The sequence below is a fragment of the Athene noctua genome, chromosome 8, assembly GCF_965140245.1.
Source record: "Athene noctua chromosome 8, bAthNoc1.hap1.1, whole genome shotgun sequence".
Lineage (NCBI taxonomy): Eukaryota > Metazoa > Chordata > Aves > Strigiformes > Strigidae > Athene > Athene noctua.
Window position 1 is genome coordinate 21,431,942 of NC_134044.1, and position 24,475 is coordinate 21,456,416.

At 39.1% G+C, this 24,475-nt stretch overlaps 1 protein-coding gene across 3 annotated transcripts in view; it reads right to left on the reverse strand.

Moving 5' to 3' along the window:
- USP13 (ubiquitin specific peptidase 13) overlaps positions 1-24,475 on the reverse strand; it is a 56,009-nt gene that overhangs the window by 4,311 nt on the left and 27,223 nt on the right. The window contains exons 7-20 of one of the 3 annotated variants that reach the window (XM_074911773.1): positions 21,625-21,719; positions 19,802-19,989; positions 18,090-18,161; positions 17,730-17,823; positions 13,046-13,171; positions 11,574-11,727; positions 9,662-9,836; positions 7,509-7,597; positions 7,022-7,144; positions 4,843-4,869; positions 3,961-4,104; positions 2,819-2,985; positions 2,100-2,262; positions 379-463 (exon numbers count right to left, since the gene is read on the reverse strand). In XM_074911773.1, coding sequence (XP_074767874.1) covers positions 379-463; positions 2,100-2,262; positions 2,819-2,985; positions 3,961-4,104; positions 4,843-4,869; positions 7,022-7,144; positions 7,509-7,597; positions 9,662-9,836; positions 11,574-11,727; positions 13,046-13,171; positions 17,730-17,823; positions 18,090-18,161; positions 19,802-19,989; positions 21,625-21,719 — 1,702 coding nt within the window. Of the gene's footprint in view, positions 1-378; positions 464-489; positions 1,160-2,099; positions 2,263-2,818; positions 2,986-3,960; positions 4,105-4,842; positions 4,870-7,021; positions 7,145-7,508; positions 7,598-9,661; positions 9,837-11,573; positions 11,728-13,045; positions 13,172-17,729; positions 17,824-18,089; positions 18,162-19,801; positions 19,990-21,624; positions 21,720-24,475 lie in introns of those variants that run through there. The other 2 variants (XM_074911775.1, XM_074911774.1) reach the window with 2 other exon arrangements.

Genomic DNA, 24,475 nt, shown 5'->3' on the forward strand with positions numbered 1-24,475 from the left:
ACAGAAGCATATCAAAACCACAGCCAAGATCAGCACTGCAGTACTAGCAATAGTTTGCTAGTTTGATGGGTTTCTACTGATGGGGAATTAAAGGAAGTTGGGGAAAGCTCAGATACAGAACTGATGCCCCAAAACAAAGAGATTTGAAACAGCAAGCACAGGAGAACTGATGGCACGTTTCAGCATAGACCTCAGCGGTATTAGAACTGGCTCATCACATCTACAATCTGTTAACAATCTTAATTTCTTCAGTGGGAAATGTATACATGGTAACAACATACACGTTTTGTCTGCCATGAACACACACCCTGCTCTGTACAGAGGCACACTTCAAAGAAAACCTTTGCTCATCTTTGTGTCTCTCCCAATTCCACTCACCTTCCTTCTTTTTTGAGATGACAAACATAGTGGCCACTCATTGTGGATGTTCCCATGTGGCTGATGAAACCAAACAGCTCGTATTCTGTTCAAGAAATACAAATGGGACCATAAGACTTTTATTGCTAACATTGCAATATGACTCCAGGGAAACTTCCTTTCTAATACTGGAGAAGCAGCTAAGCACTCCTAACTCAGACTCTGCATCCCCAAACAGTTTCTGTTAAGACTACAGCATTATTCTGGCTTTAACTAGCAGTCAGATTCACTGTTGAACATCAAACCTATCCAAATCGAACCCACGTAGATCTGTGCTCATACAGCAGGGCTGTGATCACAGCCCCTACTAGGAAAGGGAAAACTGCAGATTCACTCCCAGTTCACAGAGAGCACCACAGAAAGTGAAAGATAAGTTCGTTCTGCACACACATTAGCTATGTCTATGAGCGTGATCACAGATCCCCTATAAATCAAATAAAAACTAGAAGTTTATATTTCAGCAGCCCATAAAAGAGAAGACAGGAAATAAACCTCTCCCTTTAATACGAGGACAATTTTTGTGCTTAATGTCTCTGGAGGACTCAGCATTGGTTCTTGCTCCCCACCCATTCATGCCATTCACCCAAATTACCACCAAAAGTAAAAGGGTACCTTCTTTCAGGATATTGCATAAGGACAGGGGCCTGGATTTTGGTGGAGAGGGCTTTCTGGAGCCATTTTACAGTATCATGTTGGTTATCAGGATTTCAGGCACTCAGTAAATGGTCTCAGTCTATAAAGGCTAAGTACCACAAAAAATAATTATTCCAAATCTTTTTTTTTTTAACCTAACGATAATCAATGTTTCCCATGTCTCCTAGAGACTTAAGATTGGTCTTTATAATGTTAGAAACAAAGAAATGAATGTTCTTATATAATAACAGCAACCACAGAAACAAAAGTCAAATTGGCCATTAATTTTTTTTATGACTATTACAGTCAAGATCAGAGGCAAAAGTTTACAACATACTACAGTTATTAGAATTGATCACAAAAGACCCTTCAAAAAATGTTATGGGATATTGTTATGTTAGAACCACCGCTGAGCTTTTGTACTCTAGTGCTTTTACACTTACAATAGGTTCTTTGCCTACTTCACAACTTTGACTGCTGTACATTAGCCCCATCTTGTGGTTTATTTAGCAGTAGTATGACTGAGGATCTCAAAGAAAAAGACAAAAGAAAATAGCAAAGCAGTACATGCAGGATACTAACTATACCTGCCATATTTAGAATAAGGAACTTGGTTGAAGGGATTATCAAATCTCCCATCAGACCACAGGAGGACAGAAACTCAGGTGGTCTGTGACAGCAGCGTTATCTGTAGGATGCTCAGCCTCCACAGATTTAAACATTCTAGCTTTTCTTTGTCTTTTTATCTTATAGCAGCAAAACAAAAAGTAAAGCTAGGCCAGGAGAGACTTATACACTGTGGCAACAAGAAACTTGGACTCAGGATATTCATTGAGTCCAGGGAAAGAATTTTCTGAGCAAAGACAGCCCACAGAACTTAGCAGCCCCACAGAGCTGGACTCAGCCCCAGAAGCAAGATTGGAAGTAAATTGTCTGGATCACATCCAGAAAACCCCAATAACTACTTTCAGAACAGAAAGGAGCTCTATGTATGGTGTAGGTGTGACACAACAACATGATAGCCAGTTCTAAGCTGAAGGAGAACTTACTTCCAGACCCATCTTTGATCCTGGGTCCCTCTGCCCCCGTCTCTGCAAGGATATTGGCATTAGCATTGTTCTCCATATCCATCATGTCCAAAGCAGGCTCACTTTCTTCCTCAAGGTCAGGGTGGCTGAAGATCCATTCTAGTGCACGTTCCAAATTATTGTTCTGCAAGTCAAACAAGCAAAAAAGCAACCTTTAATACATGCTATTAGCATTTAATATCTAACACCCCCCCTCCCCCCCCCCCCCCCAACAACTAGCATCATGCTACCAATCATTGGTCTTTGAACAGAGTAAGGATCATGTTTGACAGCACTTAAAACTTGTAAGATACATACTCTACCTCCACAGAAAATAGTATTCAACAAGCACTCTGCAGAAACTTGACAGATAGAAAAGAAACCCTCCCACAACTAATCCCCCTGGCCCCCGGGTTCTCATCTTGAATATGCATAGTCTTTAGGCAACCAGGTTGTTTCTCAACAGATGGTAAAAGAAGACAAGGTTTTCCTCACTTTCCTCCACACTTTAACATTCACGTGCCTTTCCCTACTCTATTCCAGACAAGTCAGGCATCCCACACTTTGCCAGAATAGTTCTATGTGCATCATCCACACTGGATTTTTATACACATGTTTCAAAGGCATCTGAGCGTGCACACATACAAAAACACGTAATTTGAAACAAAACCCAAGTGCTACCAGTAACTCAAGGAACTCACTGTTGCCTTCAGCGCTCGAATTGCTAGATTCCTTTGGAAGCCCATGGAAATGATAATTGCAACCATCTCTTCGGGAGGTTGGTTATCTAGCCCAACAGCTCCAAACGCAGCTGCTCCACTGGAAGCAACTTCTCCAAATGCAGGTATGACCAATGGCTCAGCAAAGTCTGGGACAAACAAACATTCAGTTGGTTCTTTTGTTCCACTGAACTGGAAAGTCAATAATAAACACAAACAACAAACAGGACCTCAAAAGTAGTCCTGAAATCAATGTAAGTTCATTTCACTGGCCTAGTTAGGACTCAGATGGGCAGAAAACCTTAAAAACAACAAAATGAATGTGCACATTACAAAATATCTAAGTGGCTAAACTCATACTGAGCAGGCTGGAACAATGTGGCACATCACAGAAGTGAAACAACTGCAGGAAAGCAGCAAAGATTGGTATGGAAGCAATGATACCACCAGAATAGTAGATAACCCAGCTCATACACGTATAGATGTAAAGTGAACCGATTCCATAGCTGAAATATGTCAGTTAAGCCCGAGTGAAACTCATTCCCATTTACACAAGCAACACAAAAGCTCACTCAACCAAATCTGGAGTTTCCTGGCAAGGGAGTGCTCAGATACACTCCATGCTGAATCACAAGTCCAAACTTTGCATGGATGAAACACAGGAAATGGAGAACAACTAGCAGCCCTGTCCAGCAGTAGATAGCCCAAGTTCTAAGTACAGCATGAATGCTCTAGGCTGAGCTAGAGAAGGCCGATATGGAAGAAAAGCATCCGGACCACAGGATTCTTTGTACTTACACTTGATCACAAGTCAGCTTTCCCCTTAGAAGCACGGACCTAGCCAAAGGGTGGAAAACAGAGAGCTGGTCCGCACCATCAGTGAGGACAGGAGAGTGTACTTCTGCTGGAGCTTAGGTTTGTTGTCTTCTTCTAGGCCGAGGATGCCACAAAATGGTCAAGATCTGCATATCCCAGGAGCAGCTTAGGAAAATTCACTCACACCTCCAGGTTTCCTGGGCTGGGGAAGGGGCTGTTGTTTCTCTGTCACACATTATAAAATTTCTACTGACTGCCAACATACACAACCAGGAGTTGAGTTTAACTTACACCTTCCAGTCACTGACCTGGTTCTTCCATGTGTGCAATGATCCAGTTGAAAGCAACTTCAGCACCCAGGTTGCCTGTATAGTACACAGCTTTCCGACATGCTTCCAAAGGAAAACCCATCTCTGCCAGTTGCATAACTGAAGACTCATCAATATCTAGAGCTACAAGAAAGGACCTTCTAAAATATAAAAGTCTAATTTCATCCATTGTATAGTATTTCTTTTTCATGGTGACAAATATTACAATACATATCACTTGCATTTGTTTTAGCACCACAACAAACCCACATCCATTAGGAAACAGCCTTGTATAAAGCATTATAGTACTTGTTATGGACTTACTGATAATCTTTTGTCACAGTAATCTATATAGATCTTTAAACCTTGATGAATTCCTACAGGACTTTATTTATTAAAAAACTCACCACTGGATTTCAGGGGGTGAAAAAGTCAGGTGCTGAGATTAGCTAGAAATGGCAGCCAAAAGCAATCACCTCTCTCAAAGGCAGGATCTTGCAGGTGAGAGAAGCAACAGCTGCTGGATCTAGCAGCCTCCAGTCAAATTTCACCCCTGGATGACAGGGTCCAACAGCTTCAGCAGAGATCAGGGTCCAGAGGGAGCTAAGATCAAGCAGCTGTGACCCCCAGAACTGCAAGATCCTGCTGATGAGCAGCAGATAGAGGAGCAGCTCATATTCTGGCTACACTGATGCTACTACAGATTCTTAGAGTCCTGCACACTGTAAGTAAATGCTGAACAAGTACAAAAATCAGCTGTTATTTAGAAGCATGCAGGGCAATACTTCATGCATCTCTATGAAGACAAGACATTAGCTGAGCAAAAGCATGACAAATTTTTAAGCAGCTGAAATACCACTCTCAGAAAAACAAGATACGTACACTCCATGAAATGGTTCGTCATACGATCTGAAAATTAAGAAAGGAAAAAAAAAAAGCCAGGAAAAAGGACTTATATGAAGGCTAAGTAGATTCATATGGGAAAAACGATTCCATATTTTTAAAGTAATAGAAACATTTGACCTCACACAGGCAGGGCATGTTCATCCTTACATCCTTGATGTTTTTGCCATGAATTAGACCAGGGATGTTTCTACCCAGTAATTTCTCTAGCTCAGCTCAGAGCAAAGTGTCACTGGTACTATAAACCAGTAGTAAATATAGCTGATAGCTGACCTAAACCAACTTAAGCAAGAATCTGTTTTGTTATAAATAAGGTACCATCACCCATGCATTTACATTAAAACTAAGTCAGTCCATTGAACAGGGAGATAAAAAAAAAAGAGACCTTTTTAAGGAACCTACAGATAAGGGACAAAATTAAAACCTTTAGAGAACTGAATTTTGCCATAGCCTTTGTTCTGACATACAATTTCAGGTACTAGCTTCCTTTAACATACATACAGCTTGATATTATACCCAAGCAAATGGGGCGATCATGTCATGAGAGTAGCTGCATTACTGGTTTCCGTTCAAATACTGAGGCACCCAAACTTAAGTCATCTGGAGGAAATTGCAACAACCTGGGTCTAAAATCACACTATAAAAACATGATTTTACTGCTATAAACCATTTCATTCTACAGAGAAACCCAGAGAATGAGGAAGGAGGATATTCTAATTTTCTTGTTTCTTAACTTTAGTGTAAAAGAAACAGTATTTAAGAAAAAAAAAAAGCAGCACAGCATATTAATCACTCCTCTTTCTTTCTGCTCTACAAATATTTTAGTCAGCAGTTTGCCACCAGCTCCCTGAGACAGAGCCTTTATTTAATGGGCTGTACAGCCCACATACACCCAGAGAAGTGAACTACGCATGCATACACAGCTGCTAGGGCCTACTGCAACCTAACAATTCTTGTAATTTAAAAATGAGAAAGATTTTGAATCTTAATCTATGCCGGGAAAGCTGTTTTCTTAAATTGTAGTCCTTTGTGTATTACAAGGTGTTGTACTGTGAATGAATCAGTTCTGCAGACATGGCGTGTTTGTTGTTCCAACTTGAACCAAAGTGTTTCAAGTTATTCAAGTAAAGTCTGTGACTGAACAGAAGACCATCTGCTCAGAAATGCAACACCAAAATCCTACAGCAAACAATCACAGTAACCAAGAGATTTTAAAATTCCTTCCAACCAGGACAGACCACATACTGTAGAAAAGGGAGTACACAAGAACCAAGAGATTGATTTCACTACAGTACCACCCAGACTACTTTATCACCAGGTTTTAGTACAAAATTAGTACAAAAGTGTTGAAAAGATAATAGCAGTTTAGTAATACCTGTTATGCAAATACAAGAAATTAGTGGATTAATGCTTCACCCCACTTCTGACACCTGTCAAGAGACTCAGAGTAGGGGTCTGAGACCAAATCCTTAGCACCAGGCCCTGGGAAGTGCACAGGGACTTTACTGAAAGGGAGTTATGAACATGCACTGAAGGTCAATGAATGGACAGAAGATGGTCTCTGCAAGTAGCGATTTTCATAAATGTAGGTCTTCACACACCTCTGTCCACTTAAGTCCTAGATACCAATCAACATTCAAAAAAGATGAACAACAAGGACTTCATCCTTAAGTAAGGATAATTGTCCATGCACATGGAAGGCATGGAACCATCCTGCTGGTTGGGATAAAGAGATCATAATGCAGCACAAGGTGCTCCACTGAGCAGCACTATACTATTGCAAAAGAGGCAAGCACCACACAGCAGTGTAAGTGTGAGACTAGAGCCAGTAAAGCAAGTGAAATAATCTATTTCACAAAATATGATGTCTACCTTTGGGCACAGCAATTTCATAAAAATATTAATTAATTGAAAGAGCTCAGAGAAACAGCATCAATCGTAAATCCTGAAAACATCAAAGCAGAAAAGCTAGAAGAACTGGGTTGTCTAGAAAGGAGGAAGAAAAGGCTGTGGGGAGTTGTAACAATCTTCAGTTACAGAAACACAGAGATAGTTTTTTGGTCATAGCTCCAAAAGGTGAAAATGAAAGAGAATCAGTATGTGCTAGATGGAAAAGGGAATACAAGAGAGAATTACGAGAGAATATGACAGTAAATACCTTTTGAGTCATCAGGAATGACAATAGGAGGAGCAATGTCTGGAAGTTCCTCTTCTCCTGGCTGAAGACCCCTGGCCCGAAGGTGGCTGATATCTAGGAAATCTGGCATGTCTACAGAAACATCTGCAAAGGTAGAGAAACAGGCTAAGCTTATGAATCCAGCAAAATGACCCCATGGTGCAACCTATCCCCTTCAGAGAGGGGACTCTGGTACTCAAGGTACAAACAGACAGGATTCTCCTCCTGAAAACAGTTATTAAACACTAAAGCACAATTTAACTTCGAGTCTGACTATATGAAATGATACTTAAACTCCACAGACCTGATAGATTGGTTTAATTTGTCATAAAAAGAAAGAAGATTCAATTAGGATCTTCACAGTATAAACCTGAGACTCAAGCCAGGTCCTCATTATAGACCAAAGTCTGTACACCTTACAGATTATCTTGGATAGAATGAGAAAAAGGTAAATATAAAAGGCACATACCAAGCTTTTTGGGTATCCAATCAAGGCCAAATGTGAACTTCTTTATCTGCACCACTAAGTACTCAGGAAATGAAGCAAAACGAGAAGTCCTGGGAAGCACAAGAAATACAATTCTTTGAAACAAAGTGAAAAATCACAAGCAGCACAGATTTCCGTACCTCAGGCACATGGAGATGAGTAACTTTAGGCCTGAGAGAGATCAATAGTGACGGATTTTAGAAACATAAGCCAAAAATTTTTCAAGTACAGTGAAAAAGTATGGTAGTAGCTTTCTGTACGTTCATACCCTCCCTGAATGTCAGCCCAAACACTTGCAAATAATTCAGCTTGTAGGAAGATTATAGAAAACAACTAAGTAATATAAAAATTGCTTAACTCAAGCTGCCCTGAAGTTGAATGTCAGGAATAAATTTTAATTACATATTGGCTATAACATCAGGACATGGGTTTAAAACATATCTTGGACCGAATGGAGTAACAGTTAAATCTGTCTTTTATTCAGTCCCTTTCTCCTAACAGTAGCATTGTCCACGATGTATCAGTCCAACTGATAAATATGCTGATAAAGCATTTCATTAAGCAAAGATAAGAGATGTCATTAGTAGTTTTTCACATGAAAGTGCTATATAGAAAGCCTACATTATATTCTTATTGAGCTACTACAATAGTTATCAAAATAGAGGATGACTCTTGATTTTAAGGGGATCCCTGATATTTGCCCACTTAGTGAAGAGAGAATGTTTAATCTTGAGCCCAGTGTAACATTCTCCTTCTCTATGCTCCCATTTTTCCCACATTTAATCTCCTGCATCCTTCCCTGTATCCTCCATATACACACTACCCTTTCTTCTAATTCACCTAACTCTGGGTAAAACACAGTAAATACATCACAAATATAAGGCCTTCCTACCATACTATAAATAACTACTTTCTAAATTCTTGTTAGCATCACCTTGCAATTTTAGTAACTTTATCATCTGTGGCATGAAACTTTTGAATTTTAAATAGCAAACTATTCTTCATCTTTCAATGCTTTTGAAGACCTAAGGGATGAAGAAGAGCTAAATTACAGATTAACCCTGGATCTATTTAAGGACTAGAATGTTCTTCCAACATGGTCACAGTTAATACAAAAAACCTTTAGACTTCTACTGCATTTTTCTTCACCATGTGCACTTGTCTCCCAATTTTCAATACAGTGTCAGTGAAACTGTATGCTAAGACAGCAATGAGTCATTGATGTGTTAAGTGATCTAAAAATAGAAAGTACCTAGCCGCAGAAAACCAGTTGCAGAGCCCAGTTTCCAACCATTCCTTGCTGCTGACATAAAAGTGGAACCAGATAAGAAACTAACTCTTGTTCTCAGCAAGAAATACAGCCCCTGAAAACTGCACTGATCTCTACTTGCCGTCCTATGTCTTCTTAATGCTTTTTTAAGCCCAATATGTTCTTGGTTCTTTTATCTACCCGATTATAAACACACAACACAGGTTCCTTGTTATATATGTCCATCTTGTACCATGACCCCATATAAGCGACAGTAAACTTAACAGACGCAACCAAACACTGTAGGTGATGCACTGAAATCCAAACACACACAATAAATAACATAAAACATAGTAATATAATAAAACCAGTTTTCAATGTAGCACTTTAAAAATGCAAAAATTTCCATCCATCTAAAGAACTTTCTCACTTCTTGTGAGCCTTCATTTGCTTCACCCTGTTTTGCGGCCACACAACGCCCTTCAGCATTTTTGGTCAAATGAAGACATCAAGAGACTAAGCACAGAGATCCAGACTATATCTCTTACCACACAAAAGAGAGCTCTATTGCTAGCTGATACATAAGATCTGACTTTAAAATGTGGGCAGACAATTAAGCTACAAGCATTTAAAGTTCAAGCTCTTAAGAACCAGATTGCAACACCTCTTGGAGTTTGACAGTTGAGACCAATTTATTTCCTGCTCAACTAGTCATCACAACTCCAGTCAGGCTTGATCTGCACATTACATTTATGAGCCCCAACACTTATACAAGGCCAGAATCCACTATGCCTTTATCAATTTCTCTCTGTATCATGCCCAGGTACCAAGATAAGCACAGAGCACTACCAGATAGGTTTTTAATGGCAGTCAGACACACACTTACTTAACTCCTGCAGATTTTGCTTGAAGGGCACTGCTCCAGAAATCCTCTACATTGTTTGGTTCAGAAAAGGCCTGCAGACATGCACTAAATGGGATCTTGGCACGAACAAGCTCTGGTGGAGGTCTCCTTGCAGCTTCTGCTTCTCGCCTCTTCAATTCATAGGCAATTAATTCATCTGAGAAATACACATGACACTAAAAGCTAAATGAACATCATTGTGGTTATGATGTCCCTCACCAGTCTTATTTTTGCAAGTTTGAGAAATGCAAAAACTTACTTATCAATAAAACTTTTACATGGCTTTCACTAGACATCAAATCTTTTTGTCTGCATTGGGGTCAGGAGCTACACTTACAATCACAACTCCTTTTTGAAGGTTTCTGTTCATGGTGAAACCACAGAACTGGAAATATTGGGCAACAGGCAATTAAAATCCTGTCATGACAGACAGAATCCTGTGTTAATAGTAACACCAGCTACTCACTTTATCAGCTCAATCTGACTTGGAAAATTATTGCTGTCTCTCTGTCATCTGACTTTCTAGACAAGTCAGGATTATGTATGATACAGAAAGAGTCCTGACACTGGCAAGTTGAGCAGCACCATATGGTAAATTCATAAATATATCTCCTGAGCCATTACCTGGAAATAACATAAGCAATACAATCATGTCTGAAACTGATGAACAAAGAATGCAAAGTTCTCCAAAACTTAAATTCTCAAGTCAAAATGGTCTTTTTAAAATATATTGTCCAGTTCAAGGAGTTGTGGGCTAGGTGAAAAGCAGCAGATGGAACTGTCTGTCTTGTGCTATTCCAAAGGATCTGATCAAATATCAGAATATTTCCTTCTGGCTTTAAAGTATTTTAAATTTTGAGATTATGTAGGAAACCAGAGGCTCATCCCCCTTCTAGTGTTCCTGTGATGTCCCCTTCACTTCCACCACAAGCATATATTTCTTGTTAGTCTGTAAGACTCTTCACCATTGATTGCAGGGGCAGCCAAGATTTGTCAGTACCTCCCACTCCTGCTTCCAAGTCTTCTAGCCTCCTCAGCCATTTTCTCCTTTAAAAACAAGTATGTAGCTCACAGGCGTGAAAAAAACAGTCCTGTATATTAAATCAAGGTCCATCATTTCACACTCGTTCCCTCCTCTCCTAAATCCCACGATATCCAAACTGTGTATTTTGGCTTTATAGACAACAAACTTATACCCCTATTCTCTATTATCGTGTTAGATCTTATAATCTGCTGCTAATGAACACAAAGCTGATTTGGTTTTTTGTTTGGTTTCTTTTTATTATTTATTTTTTGTGAGTGTGTTTTTAACAAGATATTCATCAGCTAGTATGGTCAATTCCTTTCTTAGAATTAAGAAGTTTTTATATACTAGTTCACTGTCCAGGGCAAAGGAAATCCAGTCCTAATGGAGATCTTTGGACACACAGATGTGCACACACACAAAACCCAAGGGTAAATAAATTGTACTACAAGTGGTGTGGCACATGCCTGGGTCAAATCCAGGTTAAGGTTTTAAATCACAAATCTCTGACATCTTTATCATACAAACTGCTAGCATTCTTGGTGATATATTGCTGAGTGGTGACACTTAACGGTGGGCTCACAGTCTGAGAATAAATCTGTCTGAAAACTTGCCAATAGTATCCAGGTAGAATCCTTCTTCCCTAAAAGTATAAGCAGGGACAGTAAACCCACAACTAATGTGTGTTTAAAATCTCCTTTAAAGAAAACCAAACCAAGTAACTTTCCCCTGATCAGTTCATTGGTTTGATTTGCCACATGGCCTTGAATCATTCTATATAAAGAGACTGTATGGGGGTGAGAACTTCAAATCCCTTACAATTGAGAGAGTCACCAGAAGGTCAGTCAACAGACCAGTTTGTTTCTTTACCTTTGTTTGTTGCTGCCTCCATGGCAACAGGTAACTGCATGATATAGTCCACCCTCTCTGTGTAGCGGACCTTTCTGGACTGGCAGCATTGTGTGCGTTCTTCCACCAGGAACCGGAAAACATCACTAGGGTTCTCTGAACCTACAGGGTTCCTCTGAAAGGAATATTAGATCCAATCATTTAAGTGATGATCATTAAAATGACCAGAGAACCCAAAAGCTTCTGGTTGGTTTATGGCAAGCACAAAGACCCCAATCTCGCACCCAGATCTGGCAGCTCAGCTTGTGTCTTGTTACATGCAGAACTCTTGCACCCACAGAGAATCCCACTGAAGTCCACAATGTCATACACAACAGTATCTTTCTACACATAATAACTTGCAGAGGATGTACCTAATGAATCTGACTGAGTCAAGGTGAACAGAAGAAGGAAGGAAGGTGGTAGGTTACAATAAACAAAGAAAGCTCAGGTAAATAACACAGAGCGTCCTTTCAGCAAATAGAATTGCTCCTACCACTCCGAACCTGCACTGAAACAGAACAAGCAACTTATAGCTCATTATCCAGATGGGAATGTCATACAAATAACATGCTTCCTCTTTATTGTTCATGCTAATGTCTGTTATCAGGCAAAAAACAGAAAAACATCTTCTAACCACCCTATAATCAGTACATGCATTTTGGGACGTGGAACATAATGCATTCAAATGTGAATAACTTTATCTAGACTGTAACATGTGAATAAACACCCTCAATCTTGTCAAAAATGGGAAAAAGAGGGAGGAAGGATGGGCAAGAAAGAAATACTCTAAATCAAAACTGCAGGTATTTGTAAATTTCCTTTTCAGAAAGACAGCATTAAAATTCACAGTACTGATTCTTTTACACACAGCACTGAGCTGGAACTCAGTGGAACATCTTATACAGAAAGTGACTATTAGTCCACTGAATATTTGCTTTCAGCAGGGGAGTTCTTCCTCCCATAATGATTCAGTGATGTACAGCTGGCGTTTGTAAAAGAACTGGACATGGTAATTAGTTTGCTCCCAACAATGATAGAAATTTGGAATAATAATAATAATCATAATACCCAATTCATTAATATTCCAAGACAGGGTACAATATGGTAAACAGACAGATAGCCTGTAATCATAAAACCAACTTCAATTTAAAAGGACAGTCACATGCTTATCAATCTTATAGCCTGTACAGTGGTGCATGACCTCTCTATATCTCTTGCAGTTAGCAGCAGCGCTGGCCCTGTGTATGGTCATGCAAGAGTCTGAAGTAAAGAGAAGGGAGAAGCAAAGAAACAGATGTTTCCAAACCAAAATATACTTTAATTAGTGCTATTTTCTACATATCCAAGGCTAAGAAGAGTATAATAAAAAAAGAGCCACTCATACAGCAACTCTGCCCTCATAATATCATAATATAACCAAGGAAAAGAAGCAGTAATTCAGATTTTCTCACCTCTACTAGATTTATAAGATGTAGGAAAAATTCCTGTGCGTCTTGTTGTCTATTAGAGGAAAATTCTGGGTGGCCTTTACTTATAAAAGCCTTAAACATTCGGGGAGATATTCCATTGTGTTGAGGCTAAATAAAAGAAAGAGAAACCTTTTAAGGAAGGATTTTTATTCATTCCTGGACCAAATATCCCAAAGTCACTCCACTAGATCTATCTATGGCCCATTTTTGCCACTAAAGAAATGATAGTTTCAATTTCATCTGGTTTTCGATAAAATTTTGGGGGTTTTAGAAAATGTTTTATGACATAGCTCCTACAGCATTCACTGTATCTGATTTTCTGTGGTATTTGCAAGTTAAAAGAAAATTACTGAAGGTTTACTAAAAGTTAGTAGTTTTCAGAAAGGTTAAAAGCCTACACTGTTTCCTAACATTTGATATTCCTTTCAGAACCCTGTTCTGCCAAAAAGTATGTGGGCATTGAAGCACTTTGGTCTATCAGCTAGCAGCTTTCCTCAGGACAAAACCTTTCCAGAGATCTCTACAGAATCAAGCAGAGAACAACTAACATGTGCAGCATGCACTCCCAGATGGGTTGTTAAGAACAGACATGAATTTGCAATTTGCAGGTGTTGGTCATATTGAAGGATCATAACATACTGCCTTTAGCTTATTCAGTTTCATCAACAGCAAACTACCCTAAATTAGGAAATCTCTAGCTTCCAAGAGAGTCCTAGTTTTAAAGTGGTATAGAGGGTGAGGAAGTCAAGAAGCCTTCCCAACCAACCCAAATTGCATCCTCAAGACAACACTCTGATGTCTTTTAAACAACACTTTTGAAAGGGTTGGAATCTTTTACTCAGATTTGCCCTCATCCTCCATGAGACCAAATAATTTTCAAGACAATCCAAGCAAAACTGTAGCCTTTAGGATATGTCATAAGCTGTTAAAAACTGAGCCAATCTCATTCTTCACTACTGTTGTGCTATTATACCAATATAGAAACAGGAAAAGCAGCATGAAATGGAAGGCACATAAAACACAGACTAAAAGATCAAAATTTTATTCTGGTTTCAGAGCAAGGTATTCCTAGACTCATTGAAACCAGAAGCAGATTCTCAGTTTTAATGCTTTTTCAATAGCTGGCAGTACATCAGCAACCACATTAGGCTAAGATGCTCTTTAAAGGCTCTTTTAAAGAGACAGAGTCTCAGTATTGCTTGAAGAGATGTTCTAGGGATTTCTGAATCTTGGGTTATATATCACTTCAGTGTCCTCAGCTGTCTTTCATCAAATCTAGGACTGGGGAGAGGAATGCATAAAACAGCTCAAATTACTATATACCAGGCATCTTTCTGTGTCAGAAGCAAGAATATCGCAAAGTGGCCCATTTGCCCCGATGTATAAGGCAATGAGTTTGAAATCAAGCCTTGTTTCCACCTATACACTTTTTACTCAGCCATTTGATCTGGCAGAAGAGAAACATGCCATGTGTGACAGTCTATAGAAGATGATCAGTACCTGCCTTCTAAACCTCTTTCACCCCAAGGACAAGAAAAATAACAGAAAAAATGGTGAAGCTCTAAACCAAAAATCAAGTCCTAGCTGATGACCCTTTAGGCTTTCAGCCTGGTTTTAAAGTGGGCCCAAGAAAACTGCTGCCATTTCCAGACTAAACCCCTGTGGTGAAAAACTTTAGCTCCACAGTACCATGAATATTTATAGAATACCTAGCATACTTTACCCATCAACAGTTGCAAAGGAGTTTAGCTAAATATAGACTGTGCTGGACCACTCCAGATCTCATATGAGTGCTTTTACAGGCAACAACTCCCCAAAACTCTGGATGAATTCCAAAGACCAAGAAAGCTAGAGAACTTCTTTGCATGTAGGAGGGGAAAAAAAAGAATAAAAATAAAATGAAAAAATGACTTTATAGACACAAAACAGAAGCACTTGAAAACACTGAAGGCCTAAAATCCTATGCAATTATACTTATTATATATGTCAGTACAAGTCTCTGGATGACAAAATACTATCTGTGTGTATACCAGTATTACTGGGGCAGAGGGAACCAGGGGTAAGCCACCAAACAAAAAAAGCATTCCCAAACTGACAAAACATAGGTTTGTATGCCTAGAGAGAGGGAATGGAAAAAATAGCTAAACCTGATTTTTTTTTCTAAATAAATCTTCAGTACAACAAAGAACAAAAGCAGTGAAAGCTGTTTCAAATCCTAAGGCATGCTATGAATTGCTTGATAAGGAAGTCATCTCATGCATGCAACTACCAACTTTATTAATCTGAACTGATGAACAACACAAATATTGTTAAATGCCAGCAGATGGCTACTAGTCCCTGACAATTTTTATACCATCTGTCGCTAAAAAGTTCTCAATATCTCATTGTTAGCAGTGGCTGCTGGGCTGAACATGGAGGTGTAGCTTTATTTGAAGGGTTCAGAGAAGTCTCTGAAGTTCCAGCACATTATTCTTCATTCATATCCTGTATGCATTTAAGAAAGCAGGTCAGTCATTATATGTAATTTAATGTGAGGAGTCTGTTGAAATCTATTCCAGTGTTCCTTAGTCACAGTGATACACTGATAAGTTTAAAATTTTACTTAAAGGAAACAAGCAGGATTCATTCATTGTTCCAAAACAATGAATAGCTACTGTAGAAAGCAATTACTTGTGAGACATAGGACTTTAAGATCATGGAAACTACTCTGTACCAGATGCTCTATCTTTGTCCAAAATCTCCCTGGCATTCTAATTTCAGAAGCAGAAATTCCTATATCAATAACTGATAGATGAAGGTAGAGGAAAATATGTATTTCCATGGAAACTATCACTATGCTTCTGTGACAGAAGCACACATGGGTTCTGCTGTGTATAAAACTACAACTTGATATCAGAGATCCTTCCCCCATAAAGACAGCTCTTTTCTAAGATAGTATTTTCAGTATTGGTTATTAGCTGACCTTTCATTTCTAAATACCCATTTGTGGAGTCTGTGGTTTGACTCCACATGCTGCTCAGGGTCACAATAACAGAGGCTGGCAGGGACACAAATATATTCTAGGTCAGTTTTCCCAGCATCAGTCTAAACAAGATATTTCAAGGTAGATGTTTTGAATAGTAAAACAAACCTAAAATAACAGATTCGCTTGAGTAGATAACATTGCCCAAACAACTAATATTTTGCTTAAGACAATTGTTAATTGGGTAACTCTAGAGAAAACAAAGGGTATTACAAAAGCAGCAGCAGAAAGGCAAAATCTAAACTAATCTTCTCACTCTCCAAAAGCTGATGGAAACCTAAACCCACTTAGAAAAAGAGAAGAAAACTTTTCCATCTCACCACTAAGCTACCATGAGCTTTCCTTCACAAAATCCATCAAGAACAGGTAAAAAGGTAAACCAGTGAATCAGGCAGTGCTCATTAACCTCGTTAATACAAATCGATCAGTGAGACCTTCATCAAAAATAATCCTCACTGCTAAAACCAAAAGCCTGTTGGACGAAGAATATGAAGAGGCTTTCAGATGATTGTGAGAGTGAATGTTGGATGAGGAAAAAGCACAGACAGATGAAGACACAGGTCTATGGATGTTACGATGCCAACACATGCCTTAACGATTTTTGCAGTGTTAAGACAAACAAGCAACTCTGATGTTGCAGAAGAACAACACAAAGGCAATATGAAGATTACAGAACCAATACTGGAGATCTCGAGGCTAGATACTAGCTAGATATTGTGAGCTCAGTATCTGTTTTGCTGCAAATTTACCGCAAATTACAGTAAAAATAAAAGGACTGTCTCCCACTGATAACACTATGACAGAGAAATAAAACTCTGTATTATATAAACATGGGGAAAAAGATTATTTCATCCTCTAATTCCTCTCTCATTTGTGTCTAGCATGTTAGCTTACAGTACTTGCCCCTCAGTATACCTTTGTTCTGAAACTGCCTTTTCTGAGAAAGATGATTCCAATGGATTTTTTTCTATTGTGAATTATTATAAATCATGATATAGACATTGTTCTCCCCAGGTTGCTAAACAATTAGAGTTTCAATTTATATCCAAAACCATATACACTGTTGTGTTTCCAGGATAGATCCCACTGGCACAGACATGCTTCCACATGATTTCTGTACTGTGAAATACTTGAATAAAGGCCCAGTGGAGACAGCTCTGCACAGCCCCTCCTTCATCTACAGGAAAGCCTCCAGCATCGCTTAATCTTGCATTACCTAGACAGCTTCTTCTGAAATCAGGTGGGTTATTGTCAGACACTTCCTGGAAACAATTCTTTAGCTATTTATACTACTTCAAAATTTAAATAGGGTTTAGAAGTTTGCTTCCAAATACTCAGGAATCTCTAGATAACTTCTTTTTTTTTTTGTTCCTCAGAGAATATAAAGATAAGTTGTAAGTTCTATGAACTTTTGCACTCATCACTGGAGCAGCAGAATACTTGACTAGCAGAACCAATGGTTGCTTTAATGCTTTGCACAAATAGCCCCTGACTAATATACTCCTGACTAGAATCCTGCACATTCCACCTTGCTAAGCATCCCATGCTGGATCCACACGTGTTCTTCAATGCCCAGCACCTGTTTCCTTTTCTCAGGATATCACTTTTACCTAGTTACCAGGCTGCACAAACTCAGTCAAATACCTTGTGTTCTTCTTTCATCACCTGCTCAATAAGCTCAGATTTCATGGGTGGCTTAGAGTACTGGCCTGAAAGGAGGCCGTGTCCCAGTTTAGCCCTGTAGGGAAGAAAGTGGTGGTGTGGAAACAAACACGTGAGGAACACAGAAAAGAAGAGAAAATTTTTATTCCAAGCAAAAAAGTTTACTGTCTTTGATCCCCTGATGAAACACCATCAGCTGCAACTTAGGAGGCAAATCTTTCCATTCTACCTTGTGCCATATCCCACTTTCCAGCCCATGCAGTGGTGTTCTTTTGCCCTGCCATTAAGTTATTTAGACTCAATTTAACTTGACCAAGTAAATCAATAAGAAGTGTCACTTACATCTGAGTGTTGAAATCTTGTGTTGGATCAAGAGGAGAGTAGTCAAATATTCGTGGAAGGTTTCCCACATATCTGGGCAGCAAGAACAAAGAATAAATATTCATATACTGCAGCTAGATTTACTGAAGGATATCCCAACAGATATCACCTGTGATACATCAGCAGGCTTCCTCTGTGCTAAGAAGACAGATTTTGCATCATAGCAATGACTTAATCTATCCCCAGTGTGTGCTTCTATCATGGAAAAATAATAGTAGAGAAATTAGGAAACAGACATTTAAGTTTTTCATAGAAGCTTCTAGCTATAAAGGATATGGTGGTGGTGTTCATCTGGAATTTAAATTCTATTACTTGATCTTGAAATAGATGCAGGATGGTGTTACTCAAAAATCATAGAGCTGTGTTGAAAACCAATGTACTTGCTACTCCCAACCAACATCACCAAATAAATTCCAAATTTGTATCAGGACCAAAACATGTAAAAAGAATGTTTCTATTGAGTTTCTTCAGAGAAACAAAGGCTAACTCCTGACAATAAACACTGAGGTATAGATTGTTCTAGCCAGTTTCTTGGAAAGTAAAGCATGAAGTAGCACAGCACATGAACACTGCTTTCCTTGAGCACAAGAAAAAACAGGCTAGGTAGGTATGGCCATGTTGAAAAACATCTAATTTCTGCCTGGTCCCGCTTTCATCAAACATCTCCACTACTTTGTTGATACTAAGTGCTTCAGAGCTTCACAGACCATGCTGTGAAAAACAATCTCCCTTAGTAAAGTCCATTTTGATATTTTTCAAAAATGGAGTTAGAAAAGCTGGCACTTAATGAATCTACAGACTGTACTCCATATGGCTAACAAAGTAAACAAACACAAGTTTTCTCCCTCTTCATCTCCAGAAGGCAACTGCTACATGAAAACCTGGGAGGCCGTCCAAAATCCAAACGCCTTACTTCCAGCACACACACTGTTACTGCTGTGGAATGAAAGAGCACTCTGAATTTTATTGCAAACCACAGACTGTCCTTTATAAAAAGGCTCTTCTCCTTGGAGTGATGTGTTCAGTTTTGATCAGTCAGGAATATTTCATATTCTTCTGTCGTGCTTTTCTCCTTTTACTCTCTTAATTATTCAGTGGAAGAATATGCTCACGCTACCGTTTTAAAGAAATAAGGGGTGTTTTTTTAATTGAACTTTAATATAAAAAAGCCTCTGATAGTTTCCCTCTTCTTAGCCAGGCCTGCATGCAAAAGGTGCACTGCTTTTCACCAGCATGGATCAATATTAATATGTTTGTACCAGTACAGTTTTTTTGCACAAATTACACTGGAGAAATAGAATGACTCCTGCAGCTATACGAAGGCACAGGTCAGTACAAAGAAATCTAATGTGATATTGATGATACCAAGATAAACAGAGCTATGCACATATATGTATAAAAAGCAGAGATCAAGCAATAAATGTTACAAGGTGGCATATGACTTCCCACCACTGAAGTTAAGTTCTGATTTCAAAGGCAGATTGGGTTTTGCGTTCGAACCTCTTCCAGAGCAGAACAATACAACCACTAAATCCTCTAAGCAGCCACTGAACTGACTGAAAGAGACTTGTTTGCAGGTGAGACAAAAATTAAAATACCACCTTTCTTAGAGAAACAAGAGATTGGAGAATGCAGCAGCAGCTAGTGACAAGAACTAGGTTGAAGCTACTTACGTGCGCTGGAACTCTGGGATGCTGAAGATGGCCTGCATGACAGCATTGAGGTAGCAGCTATTTCCCAGGTTCTTCATGCCCGTGTATCCTGGGCCATACATGGGCTTGAGTTTCACACCAGCTTCCTGAATCACTTCCCACTCAGAGACTCTTGGTTTTATATCATTATCTCTTAGCCCATTCTCTGTCTGAAAGCAACAAGATTTTATTTTTTTTTTATGTTTAACTTCTGCAACAATGCTGCTGCTGCCATCATCATCACCAACTTTCTGATCTATACTCTAAAAAATAAGATCCAAACCAATGGGCAAAGGAGGGTAAATCCTGCATGTAGGGGAGAAGATCAGAAGGTTAGCATCTTCCAATACATTATCTTAGCTCTTTACCGCAGACCACTGGCACTTTGAGTGTTCCTACTTATGATCTCAGCCCCAGCTGGGAGCTTCACATCTCTCAGGGCTGTGACCTCAAGCCTCAGCATCAAAATACTGCATTTTTTCAGGTTTCGTATTCCATTTGTAACGGCCAGGAATAGCTGCTGCTGTAGGAGCTGGTCCTAGCAAACAAACAACATGAAAAGTTGCAGATCCAAGAACTCTTCCCTTTTTTAAAATGGGAAAAGCCAAAATTTTTGATGCTGATGTTTCTCCCCTTTACAACTCAGCTTTCCACTTGCAGATACATTGACTGTTCACAGCTTGCAGGTACAGATCACTACAGTGTCATTTACTGCTACTAGCCCTATTCCACCACTTCACTAAGAATTTTTCAGACTGGTCTGAAGACTGGAGGCAAAACCTTTGCAACAGATGAGACTAAGCTTTCAAGGTTGCCAAGTAAAACAGGTTTTCCAGAAAGACTGCTGGATAAAATAGACATTTCATTCATGATACTGTCAAGCAAATTAGTACGCCAAAAATATTATTAGTACCATGAAGGCCTTTGAAACTACAGTTTAACTCTTCTCTATAATTTTAGAGTTACTATTAGTTTTCTCTGCACTTGGACAATGTAATAAGACTAAACCAGTATCAGGTATGTTAATTTTTAACAGTTTTCATGTACAGGTTCTGAGGTAGTGATACTAGGCTTGAGTGAGAAAAAAATCCACCTGCCGTTATAACCATATCCCATTCAGACTTCTTAGATCATTTAAACAGAATTGGAATCAACATCCATTAAGACACAAATTAATAAAAGGACTTCTCTACTAATACAGACCCACAACATGTTCAGGAATGGGACTCTTTTTGCCCCAGTCCCTTTCTAAGGTACCATGCCATAGACCACACTGTTTTCTAGACGTGAGAGAATGTAATTTTTCATTTGGTAATGTATTTATGAACAAGACCTAAACTGAAATTTTAAACTTTACATAAAGATCCTTTCAACCACCTTTTTACTTATCCATTGCTTAGCTTACTTTTGCTTAAGATTAATATCTATTTACACAAGCAATAGGCTTTCCTTCGCTCACTGTAATTAAATAGTCTAGATAGTCTTCTCTAATTGCATGAGTTTTTCATCTTGAAGGAAAACGGTACATAACACATGAGAAGTGAAACATGTAAACAAAACACCACAAAGGAACTCTTTTGGAAGGCAACTTTCGGATTTGAGAGTAATGATTCACTCATCTTGGACCTCGGAAAATAAAACACAAATTGCCTGGCTGAACTTTACAAAACTAAATACTATCATAACAGTCTGAAGGAATCACACAAATATAAGCTACAAGCATTATTCTCCTCCTGTTTCTCTCCCACCCCCAACTAGACAAACAACAAGTAAACAACAAACTAAATAAAAGATGGATTTCCTACCACTTGCATCTGCAGCATATCAATTCCAAAGTGTGCCAAGTGTTTTGCTATATGTGGATCTAAAACTGGCTCCTCTTCATCAAAGGAATAGACATCTACAAAAGCAGAGAGAAACCAATGAGCTGTAGTATCAAATGTTATCCCTTCTCTTTGTTTACCAACACTGCATTCTCAGGACACGATTTGCCTACACAAGATGCCTTAATCATATTCTCCAAGTTTGGTTATAACCAGCAGAAAAATGCATAGACATCCATATGGCTCAGTAAGTATTTTAAATGTTCTAAACACAATTACCTCAACTACTCTCCTCAAAAGTATTAAATCCTAAGAATATTTATAGTGATCATACTATTTTGCCCCACAAAATAATAAATTTGTAGGGAAAACAAGGAATAGGGCAAGAAAAATTTGCAGATATGTGGCCAATCCACATTTTAAACATGGCAACAAGAGATTCTGAATTTTTGTGGAGCTACTAGATACAGGCAGACACATATGGGGCCAACTGACTACTGTCAATGATATTTTGATTTCTAGTGTAGTTTAAGGAATCCACATCTGCCCTTTTCTCACAGAGGTGCAAGGAGAACTGAGAAATTCTTTATTAGAAATAAAGAGGTGTTTATTAGATTGGACTCCATTGGACTGGACTTCAAAGATTAATCTTGTGGCTAGGGAGAAAGGCTGATTTTGTGACTGAGGTCATGTATGGGAGATCTAGATTTCAGTTCTAGCTGTATGATAGGTCCTTATGGCCCTAAGTAAAAGCCCATAAGCATTCTGTCCAGGTAAAGTTCAAACTGTGGAGGGAAGCACTATGTCTAGTGATGATATTTTCTTTAGGAAATCGAGTTTAATAAATTCAACAGAAGGACAAAATGATTGAGAGAGGAAAAACTCAGTTTTAGTGTTTGCCAACCACGTCCTGTAATGAAGCTGAGTCCAGAGCTGGTTTTGCCTATTTGAGCAAATAACTATAAAGCTTCAAGCATCATAAAAGGACCTGAGTGATAAGACATGCACTAGTAAGACTTGAACAGGTCTTTCATCTCTTCTTGTCTCTGGCCTCTTCCTTTGTAGTGCATGACTACTTCCCTGCTTTGGTCTCTACTCATACCAAAACCCAGAATCTCTCTGCCAGTCTGCCTGCACTTGTCTCAGCCAAGTTTCCCACAATGACCTCACTCCGTATTAGCAGATCTAGGCTGACAGAGAAAAACTTAGCCAGGAGAAAGATGAAACAAACTCTGGAGAAGAGAGCATGAACCCAGACAAAGGTTGTTCACAGCACAAATACCACTTCTGAAAGTTCCTTACCTTGCCTTCTCCTGACAACTGCAGACCCTGGCTCTGACTCAGCCCATCCCCTAGACAAGACTCTAACAAAAAGGCAGTCTACTGAAGTCTGCTGGTACTAAACCCACACTGAAATGATAGGTTGAAGATTAGCCAAGAACTCAAAGACGTAAAGCAACTTCTAAAATTTACCAGTTCTATGAAAAGTATTAACTCTCTCAAGCCAGGGAATTATGTTTTTGAGTTTTGCTGCCAGCTGCTGATTAGCCATTAGACTTTACATTATCCATCAGAATTAACACTGGTCCTGATGACCTCTCTGGCATGCATGTGGCTGTAGCTGCCCATCTGCTGGAACTCCCTGTGTAGTACCAATCATGCCCAGAAGACACGACTGTTCATACACACAAGAGATCACAGCATTCTCATAGTCTTCTGGTGAGGTCACAGTGCAGCCTAAAGATCCTGAAAAGTTCAACACCTAATGGAGTGAGATTACCCATCAACTGAGCTTGGATGACTACTTTCAATGTGGAAGTTTGATTTTGTTTTTCCTCAGCTCTGGCAACTGAAGAGAGAGCAGCCATCTGGGACTACTGACCCAGAGCAGCAGAAATAGAACATAACACATTAATCTTTTGCTCAAGCCCAGCTTGTGTCATATACTTTAGTACTTTCTGCTGTGTAGCCAACTTAAATTCATGTGAGAGAGACAGAATTCACTTATTTAAAAAAATAAAAACAAAAATCAAAGAGCGGCAATTTAAGGAAGAAGATGAGAGCCCCCAAACACAGGTCTGTAGTGCTGTCATATGGACTCTGGTAGATAAGGAACACAGACAAGTCAGCAAATGTGACACACAGAAGCTGGTATCATTAGAGCAGGAAAGGGGAAAAAGGAAGCAATGTAAGAGGGGAAAAAAAACCAAAAAGAACGAAGAAAAATCCAAGACAGACAACACAGAATCTTATTAAACAGAGAATAATCATTATTACGGTACAAAAAATGACAATGCTACCTGTACCTCCTTTTCTTCCACAGCTCTACACCTGTTCTGGCTGTATAGACATCACTCCTTCCTACTTAAAGGGTAACAGGCAACAGCAATGCTGTTCCTGAAGAAACAAGTAGCTCAGGATCTCCCCAAGGAAGTATCTGACAATTAATGAGATTGGCATCCACAAAGCAAATCACTCAAGTACCTCTCAGATAGAGCTTCCCACTGTCAAACCCCTAATCCATTCCTTAAACTAAACACACAACCTCACAATGACTTGCAACAAAATCTAATGGCATTGTCGAGAGAGAGGCAGCAGGTAGCACAGTCTGCTGAGTAGTACTCAACCTGTTGAAGCAAACTTTTCTGAGTCTCTCGTGCCTCCTGTCCAAGATCGAAGAGCAGAAGACAAAAGTTTGGTTGAACTGCCACCCTGACCCCAGATCTGCTTGTTCACAGACCATTACAAAATGGGGCTAATGACCCAGAAATCTTTCATAATGTATACAACACAGATTTCTCAAGGAGAATCTTTTCTGCTCTGCTCACTCTGT